This window comes from Salvia hispanica, chromosome 1 (assembly GCF_023119035.1).
Source record: "Salvia hispanica cultivar TCC Black 2014 chromosome 1, UniMelb_Shisp_WGS_1.0, whole genome shotgun sequence".
NCBI classification, from domain to species: Eukaryota; Viridiplantae; Streptophyta; class Magnoliopsida; order Lamiales; family Lamiaceae; genus Salvia; species Salvia hispanica.
The window spans coordinates 4,124,233-4,143,745 of record NC_062965.1 but is presented as its reverse complement, the minus strand read 5'-3'; the positions used below and the strand labels follow the sequence as shown (position 1 = coordinate 4,143,745).

General features: G+C 36.7%; 2 protein-coding genes and 1 pseudogene across 2 annotated transcripts; 2 read left to right on the top strand and 1 right to left on the bottom strand.

Annotated features, from left to right (window-relative positions):
* Positions 1–340: 340 nt before the first annotated feature.
* LOC125210637 lies at positions 341–3,076 on the bottom strand. Its single transcript, XM_048110191.1, has 5 exons — positions 2,894–3,076; positions 1,168–1,282; positions 987–1,076; positions 782–880; positions 341–698 (listed from the first exon to the last, which is right to left on the bottom strand). Exons 1-5 carry the CDS (start codon positions 2,959–2,961, stop codon positions 597–599), a joined length of 474 nt encoding a protein of 157 aa, XP_047966148.1. The 5' UTR covers positions 2,962–3,076; the 3' UTR covers positions 341–596.
* Positions 3,077–8,541: 5,465 nt separating this feature from the next.
* On the top strand, positions 8,542–9,582 carry LOC125185259. The gene is made up of 5 exons (XM_048081766.1): positions 8,542–8,546; positions 8,644–8,863; positions 8,944–9,033; positions 9,119–9,217; positions 9,296–9,582. Exons 1-5 carry the CDS (start codon positions 8,542–8,544, stop codon positions 9,398–9,400), a joined length of 519 nt encoding a protein of 172 aa, XP_047937723.1. The 3' UTR covers positions 9,401–9,582.
* A 1,076-nt stretch (positions 9,583–10,658) lies between these two features.
* LOC125185248 lies at positions 10,659–18,156 on the top strand (annotated as a pseudogene).
* Positions 18,157–19,513: the final 1,357 nt, after the last annotated feature.

The following is a 19,513-nucleotide window of genomic DNA, read 5'->3' as shown; positions in this document are numbered from 1 at the left end:
AATAGGTTGGGATTTGATTTGCGAGCAGTTAATAGATCGGGATTCGAGTCGTTATTTTTATTAAAGAGTGAAACTCAATGATATAGTATTTTTGTAATTTTGCATCAAAAATGTTTGCTCACAAAATACTCAATACATAATCTTTTGGACATTGTCAATTTATATCAAATAATTGAATTACCATTATTAATACTAAACTTTTATAATTTTGCATAAAAAATGGTTATTCTTAAATTATAGTCTCCGTTTGCTAGATAGAAATTTTTTCTAAAGGTCATATCATGATCGATTTGAACAACATAGAACAACTGAGAATACTGAATTATTATGCTAGAATTGCTAAAACAAAAAAAGATCCAATGTGAAACTTTTTCCGCAGAAAGCCTTACAATGTGTGAACAAATGAGCAGGAACAAATCAGATTGCTCAGCGACAAAAATCATCTAAACACCTCCAAAAAGTTCCAATCCAAAAAATAACTTAAAAAGGAAACATAATACAGCACCAGCTGACATTGATTCTGCCTAATTTAAATCCTATCTCTTTGAATCCAACCTCCTCTAAACAATATCCCAAGGGGCTTCCTCTCGTTGAACTTAAGCAGCCTTCGATTTGATGATCTTTTTCTTGGGTTGCTTCCTTGTAATCGAGTTCTTCATTCCAAGGAAGAACAGCAATGCACCAACAAGCGCCGCACCCTGCAGGGAATTCATGACAAATGTTACAGAAACTGAACTTTACATGCAGTGTTGAGACTTTCTTTTTTTCGTATTGGTTTTACCTGAAGAAACCCGGACAGAACTCTGAAAAACTCTGGCCTCCCGGCTTTGTAGTTGTAGAAGTCATGCATCAAAGGAGTTGTCAATATCAAGTAATACATCTGTGGCAAGGAAATGAGCAGGGAAGGTGAGCTTTTTGTTGTGTTGCTTTTAAGAGATTGAATGAGTGGCAATCATTGGAGAGCAAGACGTGATAGGGTTTCTCACCAGAAGATAAGCACCAAAACTGCTGCCAAGGACAAATAGAAGTCCACCGAACCCATTCAAGAAGATGGATGCAGCAACGAAAGTCCTGGCCTGTAAGTTCATCAGCCAGACATCATATGGAATTAGAACACCTCGTGTAATTGAGGAAAATAGAACAATACATATTTCATTGGAGGCTTACATCAATGTGGAAATTGTTTTTCCCAATTATTCCATCAATACGATTCTTGACCAGAGCCAATTTGGGAGCCCACTTTTCCGCTGCAGGTCCACCATTGTCTCCAAATTCATTGTACCTTAAAAAGAGTAAGTAATATGTCAGGAAAATGACTATGATCCCCAAAATAACTGGAGATTAAATAACTGGGGTTTGTCTAGCATATCTACAGACAAGTTTAATTTTAATAGCAATATGAAATGCTAAGGAAAACTTCTAAAACTTCCACCAAAGAGCTATGTCATTCGTGTATGGTATGCAGCAATAAATTAATTAATCTGCTCAGAAAGACAATTATAGAATAGGACTTGAGAAGATGACATTAGGTCTCTCAAATCAAACCCCCTCATGCTGATGGGGTGCAGGCATAAATCCAGTGATTTTCTTTACATAATGGCTACCAACATCTCTAGTATAGAAAATGTATCAGGCAATTACACCGAGTATAGATGCAAATCGAAAAAAAGAAAAAAGTGGCTAGAAAACTAGGCAGTCGAGGATACAACAAACAAGGCCTAGCAAATATCCAAGTAGGACATCTACTACCCAGAGGCCATACATGAAGAGCCATAAACAAAGTCAATTCAAAAGTCACAAGTATGTTTCCATGTGATGTAATATATAAGTATTTTGACACACATGGCACTGAAACCCCCAACCCAACCACCTCCGTGTGTCTACAGTACACTGTACAGACTAGGAGCTTAGTATCAACTCTCACCCAACCCTAGAAGTAGGATCAAATTTCAGAGATCAGCCATGGTTAATTAGTAACAACATTAATTATATAATCATTTGCTTATCTGTCTTCCGATCTCAACAAAATCCAGGAAGCACAGCAGATTAAGTAATTTTCTTGCATATCTATCTTCCAATCTCACCAATGTAAACAACAAAATCCAGGAGGCACTGCAGATTAAGTAATTTTCTAATTAACCTTACAGAAATTCATCTCAGAACAAAATACATGCCTAGATTCTTTCTACTTGTCTCAAGGAAAATATAAAGCAAGTAATTTTCTTCCAACATGAATGGAAAGCAAGTCAAAATTAACCACGGCATGAACAACGGAACAGGCACCGGATGCAATAATTGCTAGAACATCTATCCTTTTCAGTAAGTTGGACTTGACCATTCACTCACTTACACAATCTAAACAGAGCTACCAATGCTTACATAAAAGCGAAATCTCCTCTAAAAAATTTAATCAGTACAGTGAAAACTGAATCCATATTAATGAGTCTGAATGATTTTATAACCATTTTTTGTCATTTAAAAAGCCATCAACCAATAATTCGAGTTCAAAAGCATAGCCAGAAATCAAATTTCCAGGAGCAAAATGATTAATTACGTGCCTAAAGTGCAAAATTAATAAGATCCAGCAAACAAAAACATAAAATTAAAAATTAAACACGCTAATTAGAATAACATATGAATTATCAAACCACTTCAGTGCGGATCAAAACACCAGATACACAAACAAAAAACAACGTATTCAAATAAAACAACAAATTCAACCTCTTCAAGTTCACACAATAACAGAAAATTCAAAATCCGAGGGAAAAAAGGCGCATCCAGATCTAAGAAATACTCCGCGCAATCAAAACATTTCCACAAGCAAAAGCAAATAGAAAAACAGATCTGACGAAAAAGCAGGCGCAGAATGAGAGAGTGATTGTGGATTGATTACATTTGCCATGCAGAGAGGATGAAGATGGAAGCGAAGAGCACACGTCCAAGGAAAGAAAAGAAACCCATTCGTCCGGCCCTTCGCGTTTCAGTGTGTGTAAATTAATGCGTGTTTCTTCTCGCTCTGCGAAGAAGGGACTAAATTGGGAAAGGATGAACGAAATTCAAGTTGAGTGGGCTTGATTTGAAGCAGTAGTCTTCTTTAAATAATGGTTTTCACATTTTCATTCATTGATTTGGTTGAATTAATGTTTATGGTTGTTTATTTTAATTGATGTTGCCTCTACACTTGTTGGATATTCTTTAATAACTGTGCCAATTATTAATATTTCTAGACTAAAATTAATTAAACATATTACATGTCATTTTTATGATTTGTTCCCAACATTATGGTTAAAGCTTCTGGTGCATTGGTCCATTTTTATCTTAAAATTAATGATTTAGCTAAATGTAACGATCAAATCAATTTTGATTCAATTAGTAACTTACGCAACACTATCTTTGTCTCAGTCATATTTTGCCATAAAAGTCCGTCCCAATTTAAGAGTCACATTTAGAATTTTTCATATTTGGTCATATAATTTTATCAATAATACAAAATTTTAAGAGATAACAGTGTATTAAGTGGAAAGATAAATAGTAGTACTATTTAACTAGAAAAAAAAATAGTGAAATGTATTAATGATCATTTAAAAATTGTGGTCATTTGTTGGTCAAATTAAAAAAGTTAAAAGAGTGACATTTTTCTTAAATGATTAATTAAATACAAAAATATTATACTTATGCTCATTTTTATTATAAACATGTGAGTATTTTACGATCTTGGTCCAATTTTGTTAGCTTCACCTTTGAAGTTTTTGTCGACTAAAAATTTAATGACGGAGCATTAGACGGCATTTTGAAGATGGGATAATGGACTTTAGAACCCCTAATGTTTGGCACTCTTCTCGTATCTGCCAAATTATGAGCTAAAATGGTCAAGCATCATTAATGGAAATCTGACATCGTAAAAATTTATTGGTTTATCATTTCTTGGCAAAATTTGAACAAATTCATAGTATGTTTAGAACTCAATTTTTGACAAAATCATCTATGCACATCGCGAATGGATCGAACCCATTGTACTATACTAAAATTGCACAAATATTCATATGTTTAAGACAAACAGTCGTAAAATGCTCATATATTTATAACAAAATTGAACCTTAATTCAATGTTGAAGTCTTTAATTGACATTGTTGAAGTTACTAATCAAATACAAAATCATTTTTACGGTCAAACTTAACAGCATCGTCGCATTTAGGACCAAAAATAGTTCAATCCATAATGTCAAAGACCTAAATAATTTCTTGATTGAAAAAAATAGTACTAATATTTATAATATTATCGAATCATTATCTCATTACTAATAATCAAAGAAACATTTATTTTCTTTGGCCTTATAGTTTCTCCCTATTTTTTCTTGATTTTCCACGTGTTTTTGTGGACAAACTCATGGCTACCCGATGATTATTGTTTTGGAAATTGTGGAATCGAAATTTGACCGACATAAGTGATACGTCGGTTTTTATTAATCTGTGAGAGCCGATTGTGATTCTAAAACTGAAATCAGTGATCTAATGTCGAGAAAAATCAGCGATTTCAATTTAACCAGATTTATTGAGGACATGCTAACATAAATCTAAAATATATGGATATTTTTTTTTGATAAACGGAAAAGGGTCGAGCCGACCAGCAGCGAGCAAAGGTTCAAGATAAGCTGCCCAAAGCCAAACCGCAAAAACCAAAACAAAAAAGTACAACGAAATCCCAGTCTAACACCAACAGACCGGCTAAAACACAGAACTTCCAAAGAGCCAAAGAAACAACAAGAGCAGCAACACAAACCTGGTAACAATCTTCACTCCAAAACCTGAAATCTTGCACTTGATCGATCGACATCTGTGTTGTGGGGGAGGTATGGATAGCCACTTATATTCCATAACGTAAGTTGCAAAAATGGTCTTCTCTTTTTGGCCTCCCAGTTTGGCTTAAACTTTTAGAAAATCATTTTATTACGCATGTTCCAGATCGATTAGATTTTTTAATGTTAATCATTTCAATTTGATTGTTTGCATATTGTCCCTTTCTAATGAGTGTTTTTTCTTCTGTGTGCTTTGATTAATTTTCTTGCAACAAAGAATTGTGTTATTTAAATTTATCATATGGAAAGAAATTTTTTGGTCATTACCATGTGCACAAGGTAGTGAGTCTTTGGGAGTAACATTTAATTTGGGCTTCATCAGCACTCTTGTTTAGTTCACCAAATTTATTTGGTTTGCGATGTTTATTCCAATGAGAAACATCCCAATGAAACGAGGTTGTTTTATTTTGGTGAGAATGTGTCTATCATTAGCAATTTAGCACTATCTGAGCGCATAATGACTTGTGATTTACTTATTTGCTTTGATATTGTGTACCTCTAGCATTTAGCAACATGTATTGTTTAATTGAATAATTGACTCGTTTTTTTGTATTGTATGATAAAATCGATGTTACTGATAATATCGATCATGATCTTGATGTAGAGCTAGAACTATTAGGATTGCAAATATATTTATCGATATTCATTGCTAATGCATATATATAAACGAAAATTTGATTTTTTACATTTATTAGATCACCGAAACAAACAAAGCTCGAACCCACAACTTCACCTTAATAGCCTTAATAGAGCGGTACTCTAATCGAATGAAGTATGATCTTGGGAAAATAATGGATCTCAAATTAGATCCCATTGAAAGAACAACTCTATGTGCGGCTCACTTTATTAATGAACACTATGTGGGTAGCTATTAATATATGCTTTATAAAAAGGTCACATTTAGGTCGTAGTAGCCAACATTTATTTCATTAAAAATTGAATTAACAATCAGTAAATTTAAGACAAATGGTATCCAATTAGAACGTGCATCTTGATTGCATACATTCATTCACGTATACTTAATTATTGAGAACGTATCAAGATCTATGATCTGTCTCATTACCTCTTGCTAGTGTGGGTCACATGGCTTTGTTCATATTCTTTACTTAAAACTTGTGATAATTATAGTGGATCATGATAATTTATCGTTTAATCATTCCGTCGAGTTGTCAAAACTAGTGCTCAAAACTTGCATAAATGTATAATCTCGTGATGGTAGATTATGCATGCTGATTTGAACGTTATCAAAAATCTGATAATGATTTATCCAATGAGGCCTAATCTAAATCTAATATGTTAAGGAAACTTTCAATCTGGCGAACTTGATTTGTTACCATAAAACCCTCGCACGACATGAACCCGTTAGTAGTGCAGTATCATTTAAGTTGACGCAGTATGATTGCAATAAAATAATGATATGAACTTGATTACGCGATTAAAACAAAATAACACACAATTACACCTAATTTTTAACTTGATTTACACAAACATAAAGAATAAATCTAAAGGTATATTTTTTTTAAAATATAAAAAATAAGTAAAATAATAATATTAATTTTAATTAATTTTTCAAATTAAACTCGAAATTATACAAAATTTGAACAAATCGATCTATAAGAATATGAACTCAACAAAGCTTGATAAAAAACCGTTAACTTTGTACATATGCATATTAGATATTTTTATCATATAAAAAATTGACAGCCCCAATTTCCAAGTACCTGCATGAAATATGGTGTGAGCCAAGGAAGGAAATTGTAAAATAATTTTTTTTAATTATTTAATAAATTACTTGTAAATTTATGTCAAACGGGTCACTTTTATCTAGATACAATGACACAGACTAAATATCTAACACAAAGTGACGTATTAATTTTATTCAGTATTGTGTATTTAACGTAAAATACAAAGAGATATTTTTATACAAATGCAATATGAATACGACTAATTCAAAGTCACATTTTATTATTTTTGTGCATTGACTTAATACTTAAGTGCATGGCAACAGGCAACTCACCAGTTGGAAATGAGCCATCCAATTTCATTGACTGATAATTTAAAAATAAGATGATATTATAAAAAATGTTCATTCCGTTTTTGTTTTCTCTTCGTCTACAATTTATAAGAGTTGGTCGTGGTGAAAGGAAAGCTTAGAATATAACAATAAAATAGGCCATCCATCTACCTTTGTAAAGATGCAGTAACAGATTCCAGTAAATGAAAACTTATTATGGCTCTCCATCTGTCGAACTAATTAATGCAATAAAAGTTGCAAGTAAACTCCAAACTAAATAAAAAGATTAAGGTAGAGCTACCATCAGTGGCAGATCCAGGATTTGTCATCTGGGTATACGAGTCGTATAATAAATAATTACATACCACTAAAAAAAATAGAAAATAGCGGTAAAATAATATTTGAAATATTATTCAATTTTGAACTCATGTATTTTAATATAAAATAAACCAAAACTATACATATTATTTAATTTATTATTCTACGAGTCTTCATTTCCTCAAAGCAACATGCTATATCATCATCAGAGACTTGTAGAAACATTTCTTTCTCAATGAAAGTCACCAAACAATCATTCAAAGATTGATCACCAATTCTATTTCGCAACTTATTCTTCACAAACGTCATTCTTGCTTGTGTAGAGCTGGATTTGTTTGAGCTCGGAAAAGATGTGGATATTTGTGTTTGACATTTGAATTGATCTGTGTATGTTTAGGCGTATGGCTGTTATGAAAGAATACAAACCATTGTTGTGAAATAATCATTATAGTATGAATGTAGAAGCTTTATTAGTATATTAAAAAACATTTTTTGATATGTAAACGGGCATGTTCTTACGTTTTACACTAGGAATGGAATGGCTTCTGTCATTACACACCTCTATATATATTATACATAGATGTGGATTGTGGTAGTGCAATTTTACTAGTAAGTTTGGGTCTCATTTTTTGATTTTGTGTCACGTGTATTTGAAATATCACTATCGATTTGTGAGATAAGAATCTCTGTTGCTGCTGAATACGGATATGATTCCGTTGATTGTGGCTCTTTGATTTTTAATTCGTGGTTTGAGCTACATTTTCAGGATTTATTCGTCCAATGAAATTGAACCATGAACCGGCTGAATCCTGAAACTGTTTCTAGGTTGTTTGGGATTCCGTGGAATGTTTCAGCCTTAGGATCATAAAATGGATAAGTTAGTTCACCCTGTACGAATTCAAGTTTTGCTTACTGATCCATGTTTCTTCACTGTACCTAACAAGATGATAGATATGTATGCCGCTAATATCCAACCTATTTTGTTGAAGGATTTGCAGCTGGCACTCTAGCTAGTAAACTTTTAGTATCTTGGCCAACATTTTTGAACCATTATAGCACCTTGTATTCTTATTATGTGTTTTAGATGTTGTTTATGAACTAAGAAAAAGAACTAGTCTGTTCAATTTCTCATTTACCATTCTTGGCTCAAACTGCTTTGTAGCTTGGATGTCCATGCTTGAAGGATTAGAACTGAGATTTATGATGTATTGGCTGTTAATGAGCTGTAGATCTTGAATCTAACATTAATTGTTAATATCTCGCATGCTCTGTTCTGTCTGTTGAATATTTTTATGTGGGAATTTTAGTGACTGCGGTGATTGTGACAAATAATGACAAGTCAACTTCTCTTTAGATGAGGTGATTGGAGTTTAAGAAAGTAATTAGGATGTGGAACTTGTGCCATGATATATACACTTTATTTTTATATGCTGATTGTACTACAAAAATAGTAAAGTTCTTGGACCTCTGAACTCTCTTTTTGTTTAGCCCGTTGCAGCTGTGCTATCATTGTAAGCTATACATATGCAAAACACTTTTCTTATGCGTCCCATGATTGCAGGTTCAGCGAATTTGGAGTTGATGGTGGTCCTGCTGCGAAGAGTTTGAAGCCGAAATATGATGTTTTCTCCAAGCATGTAGTGACCCAAACTGGAATTCAAATCCCTCACGTAGATGTAAGCAGCTTATATTTACTTAATCCAGTGTAGAAAAACCTCATCGTGTCGCATACTGACACAGACAATTATGATTACAGATGAAACATTTGATACTGGGGGCTATCGTCTTGAAATCTCTCGGAAGCCTCCTATTTGTCTTTGATAGCACTTTTGGAGCTGTGATCCTGGTACGTGTAACTATCCACTCTATGCGTATTTTCTGGTCTCGTGGGCTTCATCCTCGTTTCTGATGGGTTCTGATTATCGTAACAGCTGCTGCATCAAGCCATTGCAACTCCCATCTTGTATGACTTCTACAACTATGAAGCTGACCAGAGAGAGTTTAATCAACTCTTTGTCAAGTTTACACAGGTATGCTTTAAAACCGTTGAATTTTAAGAGATTTGAATTATTCGTGGAGTCGTGACACTTACATATGCTTTTCTCTAGGGTTTGGCATTGCTCGGAGCTCTTCTCTACTTCATTGGGATGAAGAACTCATTGCCAAGGCGATCATCAAAGAGGAAGGCGGCCACTAAAGCAAAAACCAATTAGGATGAATGGATAATCAGCTTTAGTTGGTTTGTTGCAATTTACCTTATCTTTTTTTGTAGGATTATCATGTCTACATCAGTTCGATATTTTGTTTTCACATCTTTATTTTCCAGCTAGAGTAACTGAACAATGCTACTTTTAAATTCCAAAGTTTCAATTGCACCGAAACTTCTTTGATGATTTATATAGTGTCATCTGTTAAAATAATAGTACTATTGTCCCACGAAAGAAAATCAATTATCTTTAACAATTTCATTATACAATGCTATTTTTACAACAAAGTATGTTAAGCCAAAACAAGAAAGTTGAATGTAAACTGATCTGAGAATAGTTGGATATTTGTCTGATGTAGATTTGTTGTTTAAGTCGTATGCTTTCTTTTACTACTCCATTATTTATAACAGTAATCAATACTTTTATGTCAATAAAAGCTCCTAATTATTGAAGTGTTCATGACATAAACTTCGATCATGTGCAATAACTTATAGATTGCACAGTACTAAGACCATGCGAAATCGTCGCATGTTACTGCATTGCTGAAAGGAGATCAACCGCGGCAACCACCACTGCAAAAGAGGCTACTGTTGGTTTTAGGAGAGAGGCTACTGTTGGTTTTAGGAGAGGTTGGTCAGGCTTCTGTTGTTTCAGGAGAGGTTGGTGATGGAGAGGTTGGTGATGTGGGTAAACAAAAGGAGCACTTTAATTCTCAAACTTTCTTAAGTTCTCAACTTGTTCAACTTATGGACAATGATACAACTATGCCATATTTATAAGCATTGGGGAGTGTTATATCACTAACTTAATACTTAATTGCTAACTACAATTAAATAATAGCCAAAGCCTTAGATCATCAACCCTGAAATGTCAATTCCATCAATAAAAAACGTCAATAAGGCCATATCATTAATTCCAAAAAATATCAATAGGGGTATTAATGTCAATTAACTATAAAATTAGTTATAACTAACGTTTAAAAGAAATCCCAAAACTTTAAATTCATATAACATATATCAAATTAAATATAATTTTATGAGGATTCCAACGATATCCTACATGCATATGTTCCAACGTCAAAATTTGAAAAAAAATTCAAAATTTTTTAATTTTTTCGTACAACAAAAATGTCAACATACTATATAAAATATGTAATCACTCATAGCTAATAACCACATGATTATCACCTTATCTTGAGTAATCATACCCGCAATCAAATAAATTCAAATCTCATCCCCATAGAAGTATCAATTTCAAATCAAATATGGCGAGCTCAATCTGCAACACCAGGGAAACTCAAGTAAAAGCCTTCGATGATGCCAAAACCACCGTTCAAGGTTTAGTCCAAAGCGACATATACCAAGTTCCTAAAATCTTCATAAACCCCCAAATTGATCCACAACAAACACCGATCAGCTCAGGCAGTGCACAATTGGAGTTCCCATTGCTCGACCTAAAAGGCGTCGGCGATGATCCGATCAAGCGCAAGGCCATCGTCGACGCGATTCGCAAAGCTTCCGAGACTTTGGGATTCTTCCAAGTGATCAACCATGAGATTCTGGAGGTTGTATTGGAGGAAATGGTGGATGGGGCGTGCCGTTTCGGTTAATTATGGAGTCTAAAATATCTCCTACCATATTTAGGATTTGTTTCCTAGAAGTATATTTCTTTGTGATAGATTTATTCCATAGAAGATATTTCCTTATGGAATATGTTTCTTAGTTTGACTAGAATTAGGGCTCTCTATTCTGCTTATAAATAGAGGTGCCCCTCATTGTAAAATCATCCTAAAATTATATAGTGAAATCCCTGGCTTGGGGTCGCCCCCAGACGTAGATACACTTTGTATCGAACTGGGTAAAAAATTCGTTGTGTTCATTCTCCTTTATATTCGTGATTGTCTGTGTTTATTTCCCAACAACTGGTGTCTAGAGCCTAAGGTTTAAGAGGCAGAAATCATGATGGGGATCGACGGGAAGATTGCTGTAGAGAAGTTCGACGGATCTGATTTCGGATTTTGGAAGATGCAGATTGAGGATTACCTGTACGGTAAAGATCTGAGGAAACCTTTAAAAGCCAAACCCAAAAAGATGGAACCGGAGGAGTGAGAGCTACTGGACAGAAAAGCGATGAGCGCGATTAGGCTATCGTTGTCCAAGGAGGTGGCTTATCACACGACTGCAACAAAGTCGACGAAGGAGATGATGAAGATCTTGGAGGATATGTATCAAAAACCATCAACGGCAAACAAGGTACATCTGATTAGATGATTGTTTAATTTTAGAATGCAAGAGGGAAAGGAGGTGCAACAACATCTCAACGAGTTCAACATGATTACTTCGCAATTGAACTCTGTTGATATTAAATTCGCTGATGAAATTCATGCCCTAATTTTGCTATCGCCCTGGCGGGGATTGGGTCGGCAGGGTTTGACAAACCCCGCAGAAAAAACCTAGGGTTGACAGTAAAGTCTGATGATTGGTGAGGAAATTCGGGGGAAAAAATGGGATCTTCTCCGGGTTGGGATTGGAAGAACGGGAGGCGGTCAAAGGGGGAAGGAAAAATCGTGGAAGATAAAAAAATCCAGAGGAAAAAACCAATCTAAAAAGGGGTTTGGATCAGTTAAATTTTTGGAATTGTGATGATTTTGGGGCATTTTGAAATCAGTGTGAGGAAACCAAGAAAAATAAGAAAAGGACCCAGAAAGAAGAAGAATACAACAAAACTACCATGTGGGATCCCCGATGGCAAAACCGTTGGTTTTAAATGTGAGAAAGGGGATGGAATCGTGGGTTTTTGATTAGGGGGGGTTGTTCCATTCATGGGGAAGTGGAGGTAATGGAAAACTACTTTTCGCGATTTAGGAAAGTATATGGGGCGATGACGAGCCCTTAGATATCGGGGGGAAAGGGTTAAAGGTAGTGACACCCAAATGGATCCGTAATAAAACTGAATGAAGTGGACACTTCGGATTACAGAAAACTTGATTTCGATTGGGGTTTGATGAAAAGGGGTCCCCGGTAACATTTGGCTGCCGAATTGGAAAAACCAAGGGAGCTATGATAGTAGCTCGAAAAGAAAAGGGGGCGTTGTATACCACAACTAACTCCAAAGATTGAGATTTTTAAGTGAAGCAAATAATGTAGATTTGTGGCATTGTCGCTTGGCCCATGAGCGAAAAGGGATGAAGATAATGTGCTCAAAAGGTTTATTGGGGCCCAAAACCGGTTGAAGTTGGCCATGAGGGGGATTACGTTTTTGGGGAAACAAAAATGGTGAGAGGGGGGGAAAAATTGAAGACGCGAAGTTGGATTTGGGTCCATGTGATCTATGGGGTTTTACATGTGAAGTCCCTGGAGGCTCTTAATATTATATGACATTCATCGACGACTCCACTAAAAAGGTATGGGTTTATTTTATGAAGAGTAAATCTGATGCTTTGATACTTACGGGAAGGGGAAAACCCTTTGAAAATTGAAACCGGGCTAAAGGTGAAGTTTCTAAGACCCGATAATGGGGGAGAATTTTGAACTTTTAGAGTTAAAAGGATTTTTCCAGAGAATGGAATTCGATGGGAAAAAACCCCTGAAAAAAACTCCAGGGAAAAAATGGAATCGCGGGCCATAAACAAAAGTTGAATGAGCGAGCAAGATACATGAAGGGTTTAAAAGTGGATTTCCCAAAAAAATTTTTGGGGCGGGTGTAGTCGACATAGGGTGGGGTTCCCTTTAAGACCCCCGGTTAAAAATTTGGGGTTTCGGGTACTCGAGGAGGTTTGGACGAAAAAAAAGGTAATCTATCTACCTACCCTATCTTTGGTTGTGCTTTTTGCTCATGAAGGTTTTGAGAGAAGTAAGTTGGGTGCCAAAACTATTAAGTGTCGTTCATTGGTTATGGAGACGAAAGAGTTCGGTTATAGACTCGGAATGAGCGGAATGTAAGGTTATTCGCAAAAAAGAGATGTCATTTCCAATGAACCCGTATTATACAAGTATAGATTGGAGGCTTTTTTGGGCCCAGCCCCAAATAGTCGAGCTAGACATTTCAAATTTAAGTAGCGGGGAGCCGGGGGCGAAGAGGTGCTTGAAGAAGAACCAAAAACCCCACCACCGATTATTCCACCCAAAAGAAACTAGAGGGCCCACGTGCACTAAGGACCGCCTCAATTTCTATTTGTTAAATTTCCCATGGTGGTGAACCCGAGTGTTATCAGGCGGGGGGAAGGCCCCGAAAAAAAGAAGGTGAAAAAATTTTTCATGGATGACGGTTTTGTGGAACTTCCAAAAAGGGAAAAAAAGGGATTGCATTGCAAGTGGATTTATCGAATCAAAGGTGGTGATGGTAACAAAAGGGTGAAAGGTGGTTTGGGGGGTTTTCAAGGGATTTGAGCAACAATACCTATTGGGTTATCGGATGTCTTCACTCCCCGGGGAAACCCCCATTTTTCGTTTTGTGTTGAGTATGGAAAAATTTTAAAAAACTATTGTTACATCAAAGGATGTAAAGACGGGGGATTCCCTTTATGGTGATTTGGAGGATGAGTTGTACATGACAAACCCAAGGGATTGTAGTAAAAAAAGGAAAATCTTGTGTGCAAGTTAAAGAAGAGCTTGATGGTCTAAAGCAAGCTCCCAAAACAATGGGGGCAAAAAGTTTGATGGATTTATGATGGAGAGGTTTTAAAAGATGCTCCCGACCATTGTTGTTTTACACGAGGTTTTACAAGAGCTATCTTATCATGTTATTATATGTTGATGAAAGTTGATCGAAAAAGGTAATCCCAAAAGGGGAGGATAAAATTGAAAAGACAATTGTTCGAAGATTCTCCCTGAAAGATCTTAGAGGCTAATCAAATTTTTTGGGATGAGAATCGGCTGAAAGGGGAGAAAATTGTATCTTTCCCAAAAGGCGCTTACATTGATAAGGTTTTGGAAAGTTAAAATGGATATTTCGAAGCCCCAAAATGTGCCTTTGGGCATACTACAAAAACCGTCGAAGAAGGAATCGCCAGTACAAAAGAAAAACGTGCCCAAATGAAGAAAGTTCCTTATCTTGAAGGCGTATTTGAGAATGGTGTGTAAAAGGGCCCCATTTGCACAAGCGGGGGAGTGAGTCCCATGGGTGATCCGGGGAAGCAACATTGGGAAAATGGGTCCTTGATCTTTAGGGTATTACGAAAAAGTCTTATGTTTCAATGGCAAGAATTCGGGCAAGGTTATGTGGGTGCCTCGGCATCCAAAGATCTTGATGGGGAAAAAGAAGCACCATTTTGTATTTATTTTTGGGGATTTTTCTATTTCATGGACTTTAAGTTTAAGAAACGTTTTTTGTCTACTACGGGGCTGAATATTTGGCCTTTCGGCAAAACAAAAAGAAGATGAACTTGGGAAGGAGAACAAGAGTAACGGGGGTTTAAGCCTGATAGTCGGGGTCTTTTTTTCCTTTGGGAAAGAATCCAAAGTTTCATTCTAGGACAAAGCATGTGGAGTTGAAGTATCATTACATTCGACCCTTTTGTGGGGGGTGAAAATTGAAATTGGGGAAGATCTTTTGGGAAATGAGAATCTAGGAACATGTTTACGGGGACCTTTGTGAAATTGAAGCTATCATGCTTTAAATTTTCCTTTGGGAAATTGAAAAGGGAAAGGGTTTGGGGATGCTAAACGGATGGGGATGGTCCGAAGATATGGTGGCGTAGGGGGTTGTTAAAATCTCCAAGTGGGAGATTGTTAATTATGTTGCCTAAAATATCTCCTACCATATTTAGGATTTGTTTCCTAGAAGTATATTTCCCCAGGGTAGGGTTTATTCCATAAAAAATATTTCCCTTTTAATATGTTTCCTTTTTTTCTGAATTAGAAACTCTCTATTCCCCCCCATAAATAGAGGTGCCCCCTCATTGTAAAATCATCCTAAAATTATATAGTGAAATCCCTGGCTTGGGGTCGCCCCCAGACGTAGATACACTTTGTATTGAACTGGGTAAACAATTCGTTGTGTTCATTCTCCTTTATATTCGTGATTGCCCGTGTTTATTTCCCAACAGTTTCTTCGCGGAAGATGATGAAGAGAGGAGGAAGTGGTATACGAGGGATATGAAATCTAAGGTTGTATACAACAACAACTTTGATTTGTATAGCGCGCCATCGGCTAATTGAAGAGACACTGTTTACTGTGAAATGGCACCGGATCTTCCTGAACCGGAGGAATTGCCCGCGGTTTGCAGGTAATTTGGCCATTGATTGTTGCAGAGTTTCTAGAATTGGTTTAATTTGTTGGTGATGATGATGAAATTTAGTGTTATTTTGTGGTGTATATTTGATTTTGAGTTAGGATATGCTTTTTGGTGTTTCAAATGTCTAAAATTTGATGTGAATTTACAATAGTAAAATATGTCATATTATTAGGGTATCCACAGTGGTAGCCCTCTTGGGAATATACCCAAGCCACCATTTCTTGGGCATGCCCAATAAAATTGGCCCTGCCCATGAAAACTTGGCCACTACAATGAGGGCCACCAATTAAAATTATTTTCTAAAGTTTTTTGTTATATTTTAATTTTAGCTAGAATAAAATTTATTTACCTATAATAATTAAAACACAAAGTGCAAAATTAAAATAATAATAAAAAAATTTCGCTGTATTATAATAAAAGGGAAAATTTTTTGTGCCATTGTCAAACCGGGCATCGGATAATGGCCCATCGCGCTTGGAGGACTCCAAAAGCCCGTTCAACATCCTTCCTAGCAGCCTCTTGTTTTTTTGCGAAATAGGTCTGCTTCGGCCCAACTGGTTGCTGGATCGTCTTCACAAACACGGGCCAGCGAGGGTATATCCCATCGGCCAAATAGTATGCCATGTTGTACTGCGTGCCATTGGCCACGAATTTGACTTGCGGACCCTCACCCCGAGACTCTTCATTGAAGAGATGCGACGATTGTAGAACGTTGATGTCGTTGTTCGACCCAGCGAAATCAAAATATGCAGGCCAGATTCGCAAGCGGTAGTCAGCAACGGCTTCAAGGATCATCGTGGGATGTCTCCCTTTGAAACCAGAAGTGAACTGCCCCTTCCAAGCCACCGGGCAGTTCCTCCACTCCTAGTGCATGCAATCGATGCTGCCCAACATCCTCGGAAAATGATGCGTAGTCCCGTGCATATTTATCAGTCTCTGGCATTCATCGGCCGTTGGTTTCCTTAGGTACTCCCCTTTGAAGATATCTTTGATACCCTTACAAAACTGTCGCAGCGTCTTAAGGGCAGTCGTTTCGCCCATCTGTAGATATTCGTCGAATATGTCAGCACGCCCGGCATAGGCATGCTGCCTAATTGCCACGGTGCACTTCTGATATGTCGACAATCTGAGTCGACCAGTGGCATCATGTCGCAAGGTGAAGCACCTGTACCGCTGAGACACGTCGCTAAATGGATGAAGAGTTGTTGCGACATTCTGAATCGCTGACGAAAAATCTCCGGCGGATAACGGGGGTTATCGCCGAAGTAGTCTTCCATCAACTGCTGGTTGGCCCCGGCATGGTCACGGTTGATATACCGCTTATGATAGATCGGCCGAGGGACTGCCGCCGCCGCCGCCTTCTCCTCGTCGGCTTCAGCTTGCACTGCTGCAACTAGTTCATCGAACTCCTGATCGATCGCTTATTGAAAACTTTCATCGTCGGAATCCATGTTTTGAAAGTAAATTGAAATCAATTGGAAAGAGTGGAGTTTGGTTTGGGGTAAAAAAATTGGAGGAAAAATGATGAATACATAAAAATTTTGAAAAAAAAAAAAATGAAAAAAAATTCGGAGGCCCAAGGGCCGCGGCTCTCGACCCGTGCAGTGGCGAGCCGCGCCTCGCGCCCAAGGGCCTCAGCCTGGCTGGGAGCTCGCCTCTCTCTCGCCACCCCCTGAGCCGACTCCCTCTCTCGCCTCAGTAGTGGGGGGCCGCGCCTGGGCCGACTCCGGGCCAAGAGCCACGGCCCTCCCACTGTGGATACTCTTATGGAAATGAATTGGAAATTTACATCATTTGGATCATATGATCATGTCAAGCTAGATATTGTGTTGCATGTTTGTTTGTGGATTTCTGCAGTGATATAATGATTGAATACACAAATCAAGTTTTGAAGCTAGAAAGAATTTTGTTTCAACTATTATCCTGAGGCACTCGGTCTAAAGGCCTATCACCTCGTGGACATGAAATGCGCGGATGGGATCGCTATGTTGCTGCATTACTACCTGGAATGTCCTCAGCCGGAGCTAACCCTAGGGACCCCCCAGCACGCTGACAGCGACTTCCTAACGGTGCTGCTGACTGACCAGGTACGAGGCCTGCAAGTCCTGTACCAGAACCAGTGGGTTGATGTGCCCTTTGTGCCTGGAGCTCTGGTGGTAAATATTGGTGATCTTCTTCAGGTAATTGACAATATTTTCTTCTCTACAATGTATGTAATGGTGTATCATGATTCATATATAACTTGATGTTAATTTATGTTTTCTTGGTTGCTGCAGCTTGTAACGAATGACAGGTTTGTTAGTGCTTATCACAGAGTGTTATAGTGAATATCTCGTCCTCGAGAATTTCAGTCTCGTGTTTCTTCAGAGACACTTTTAGGTCTACGGAGCTCTACCGGCCGATTGAAGAGCTCGTATCGGAAGATAACCCGGCGAGGTATAGGCCAACTACTTTTGAAGAGTATCTCACCTACTTAAACTCCTAGGGGCTGGATGGAATTTCTACTTTGTCACATTTTCGAGTTTAAACTTGATTCACTTCATCTTGATTGGGTTGGAGAAGGTGGAAATGTGGTGAAAAAGAGGTAGAGTTGATGTTAATCAATGGTTTGGATAGGCTGGCTTGCTTGGACAAAATATCTGATTACCACAAAAAGCAGAAAATCTTGGGTATAGTTGGTTCAAACCATCTTTATATACTTGTAATTTTATTGGTATATTGGTAATTTCTAATATGTATAAAAATCATTATAAGTTATAACTCTATGTAAATATATGTGGGTATAATTTTACATTTTTACTAGTAGATCTAAGTATCATTTTTTAATTTTGCATCTCGTGAATTTGAAATATCAATCTGGATTTGTGATAGAAGAATCTCTGTTGTTGCAGAACATGGATATGATTCCGTCATTCTTCTCTCACTTCTATCTCAGTAGTGTTACTCCACAATGCATCTAAATAATTATACAAATTTATTTTGTCAAGAATAATAATTCGAGTACGTTGAATGTTCAACTGGACAATTATGAATGTATGATAAAATAATAATAAATCAAGAAAAAGGAGGAATTTTAGCTAAATTGCCACGGAACACGATTCAAATCCCCAAAGTCTGATATGTGCAACTATTTTGCAGTAATAATCCATTGCTAATAACACGTAATCACCACATTATCTTCACTATACACCCCCATAATTCCACATGATCACCTCTTACCTTGACTAAACACACGCACGATAACAGTGTTCTCTACGTCCACGAAAAATAGACCACATTTATAATTTTTTATTGTCCACAAAAAATAGACCGTGTTTAAAACACAAAAATTTTCAACAACTTCCGTCTTATTGTTCTTCCTTTCTCTCTTACTAATAATATGGAATTCATTTCTTACCCCTTTTACTACATCCGTCCGAAAATATGTCCTATTTTTAAGTATCCGCCCATCCTCAAAATTTTCATTTAACCTTTTTTCTGGTGGCCCAATTATTGTCATTAATAAATTTTATTAAAAACCCCAATACTAAAAGTAAGCTAAGCGATACTACTTTTATCTTTCTATTTTATCCATCCCCAAAATTTCGCTAGACTTTGATCAAACGGTTTAAGAAATGTAATGGAAAGTGAGTTGAAAAAGTTGGTGGATGTGGGCCCTCTTTAAGTATTAGTTTTATAATAAAATTGATAGAAATATTTAGTAATTTATGTCCCTCCCAAAAATGGTAAAAGTGAAGTGTATCAACTTTTAAGGGTTAAAATGAATAGTATCAATTTTAGCGGAGATAATACTTTCTTAAAAGCTGATGTATCAGAAGTGAGATAAATTTTAGGGGACTGAAGTACTAACTTTTTTTCGACTTGTCTTATTTGTCTTATTTTTC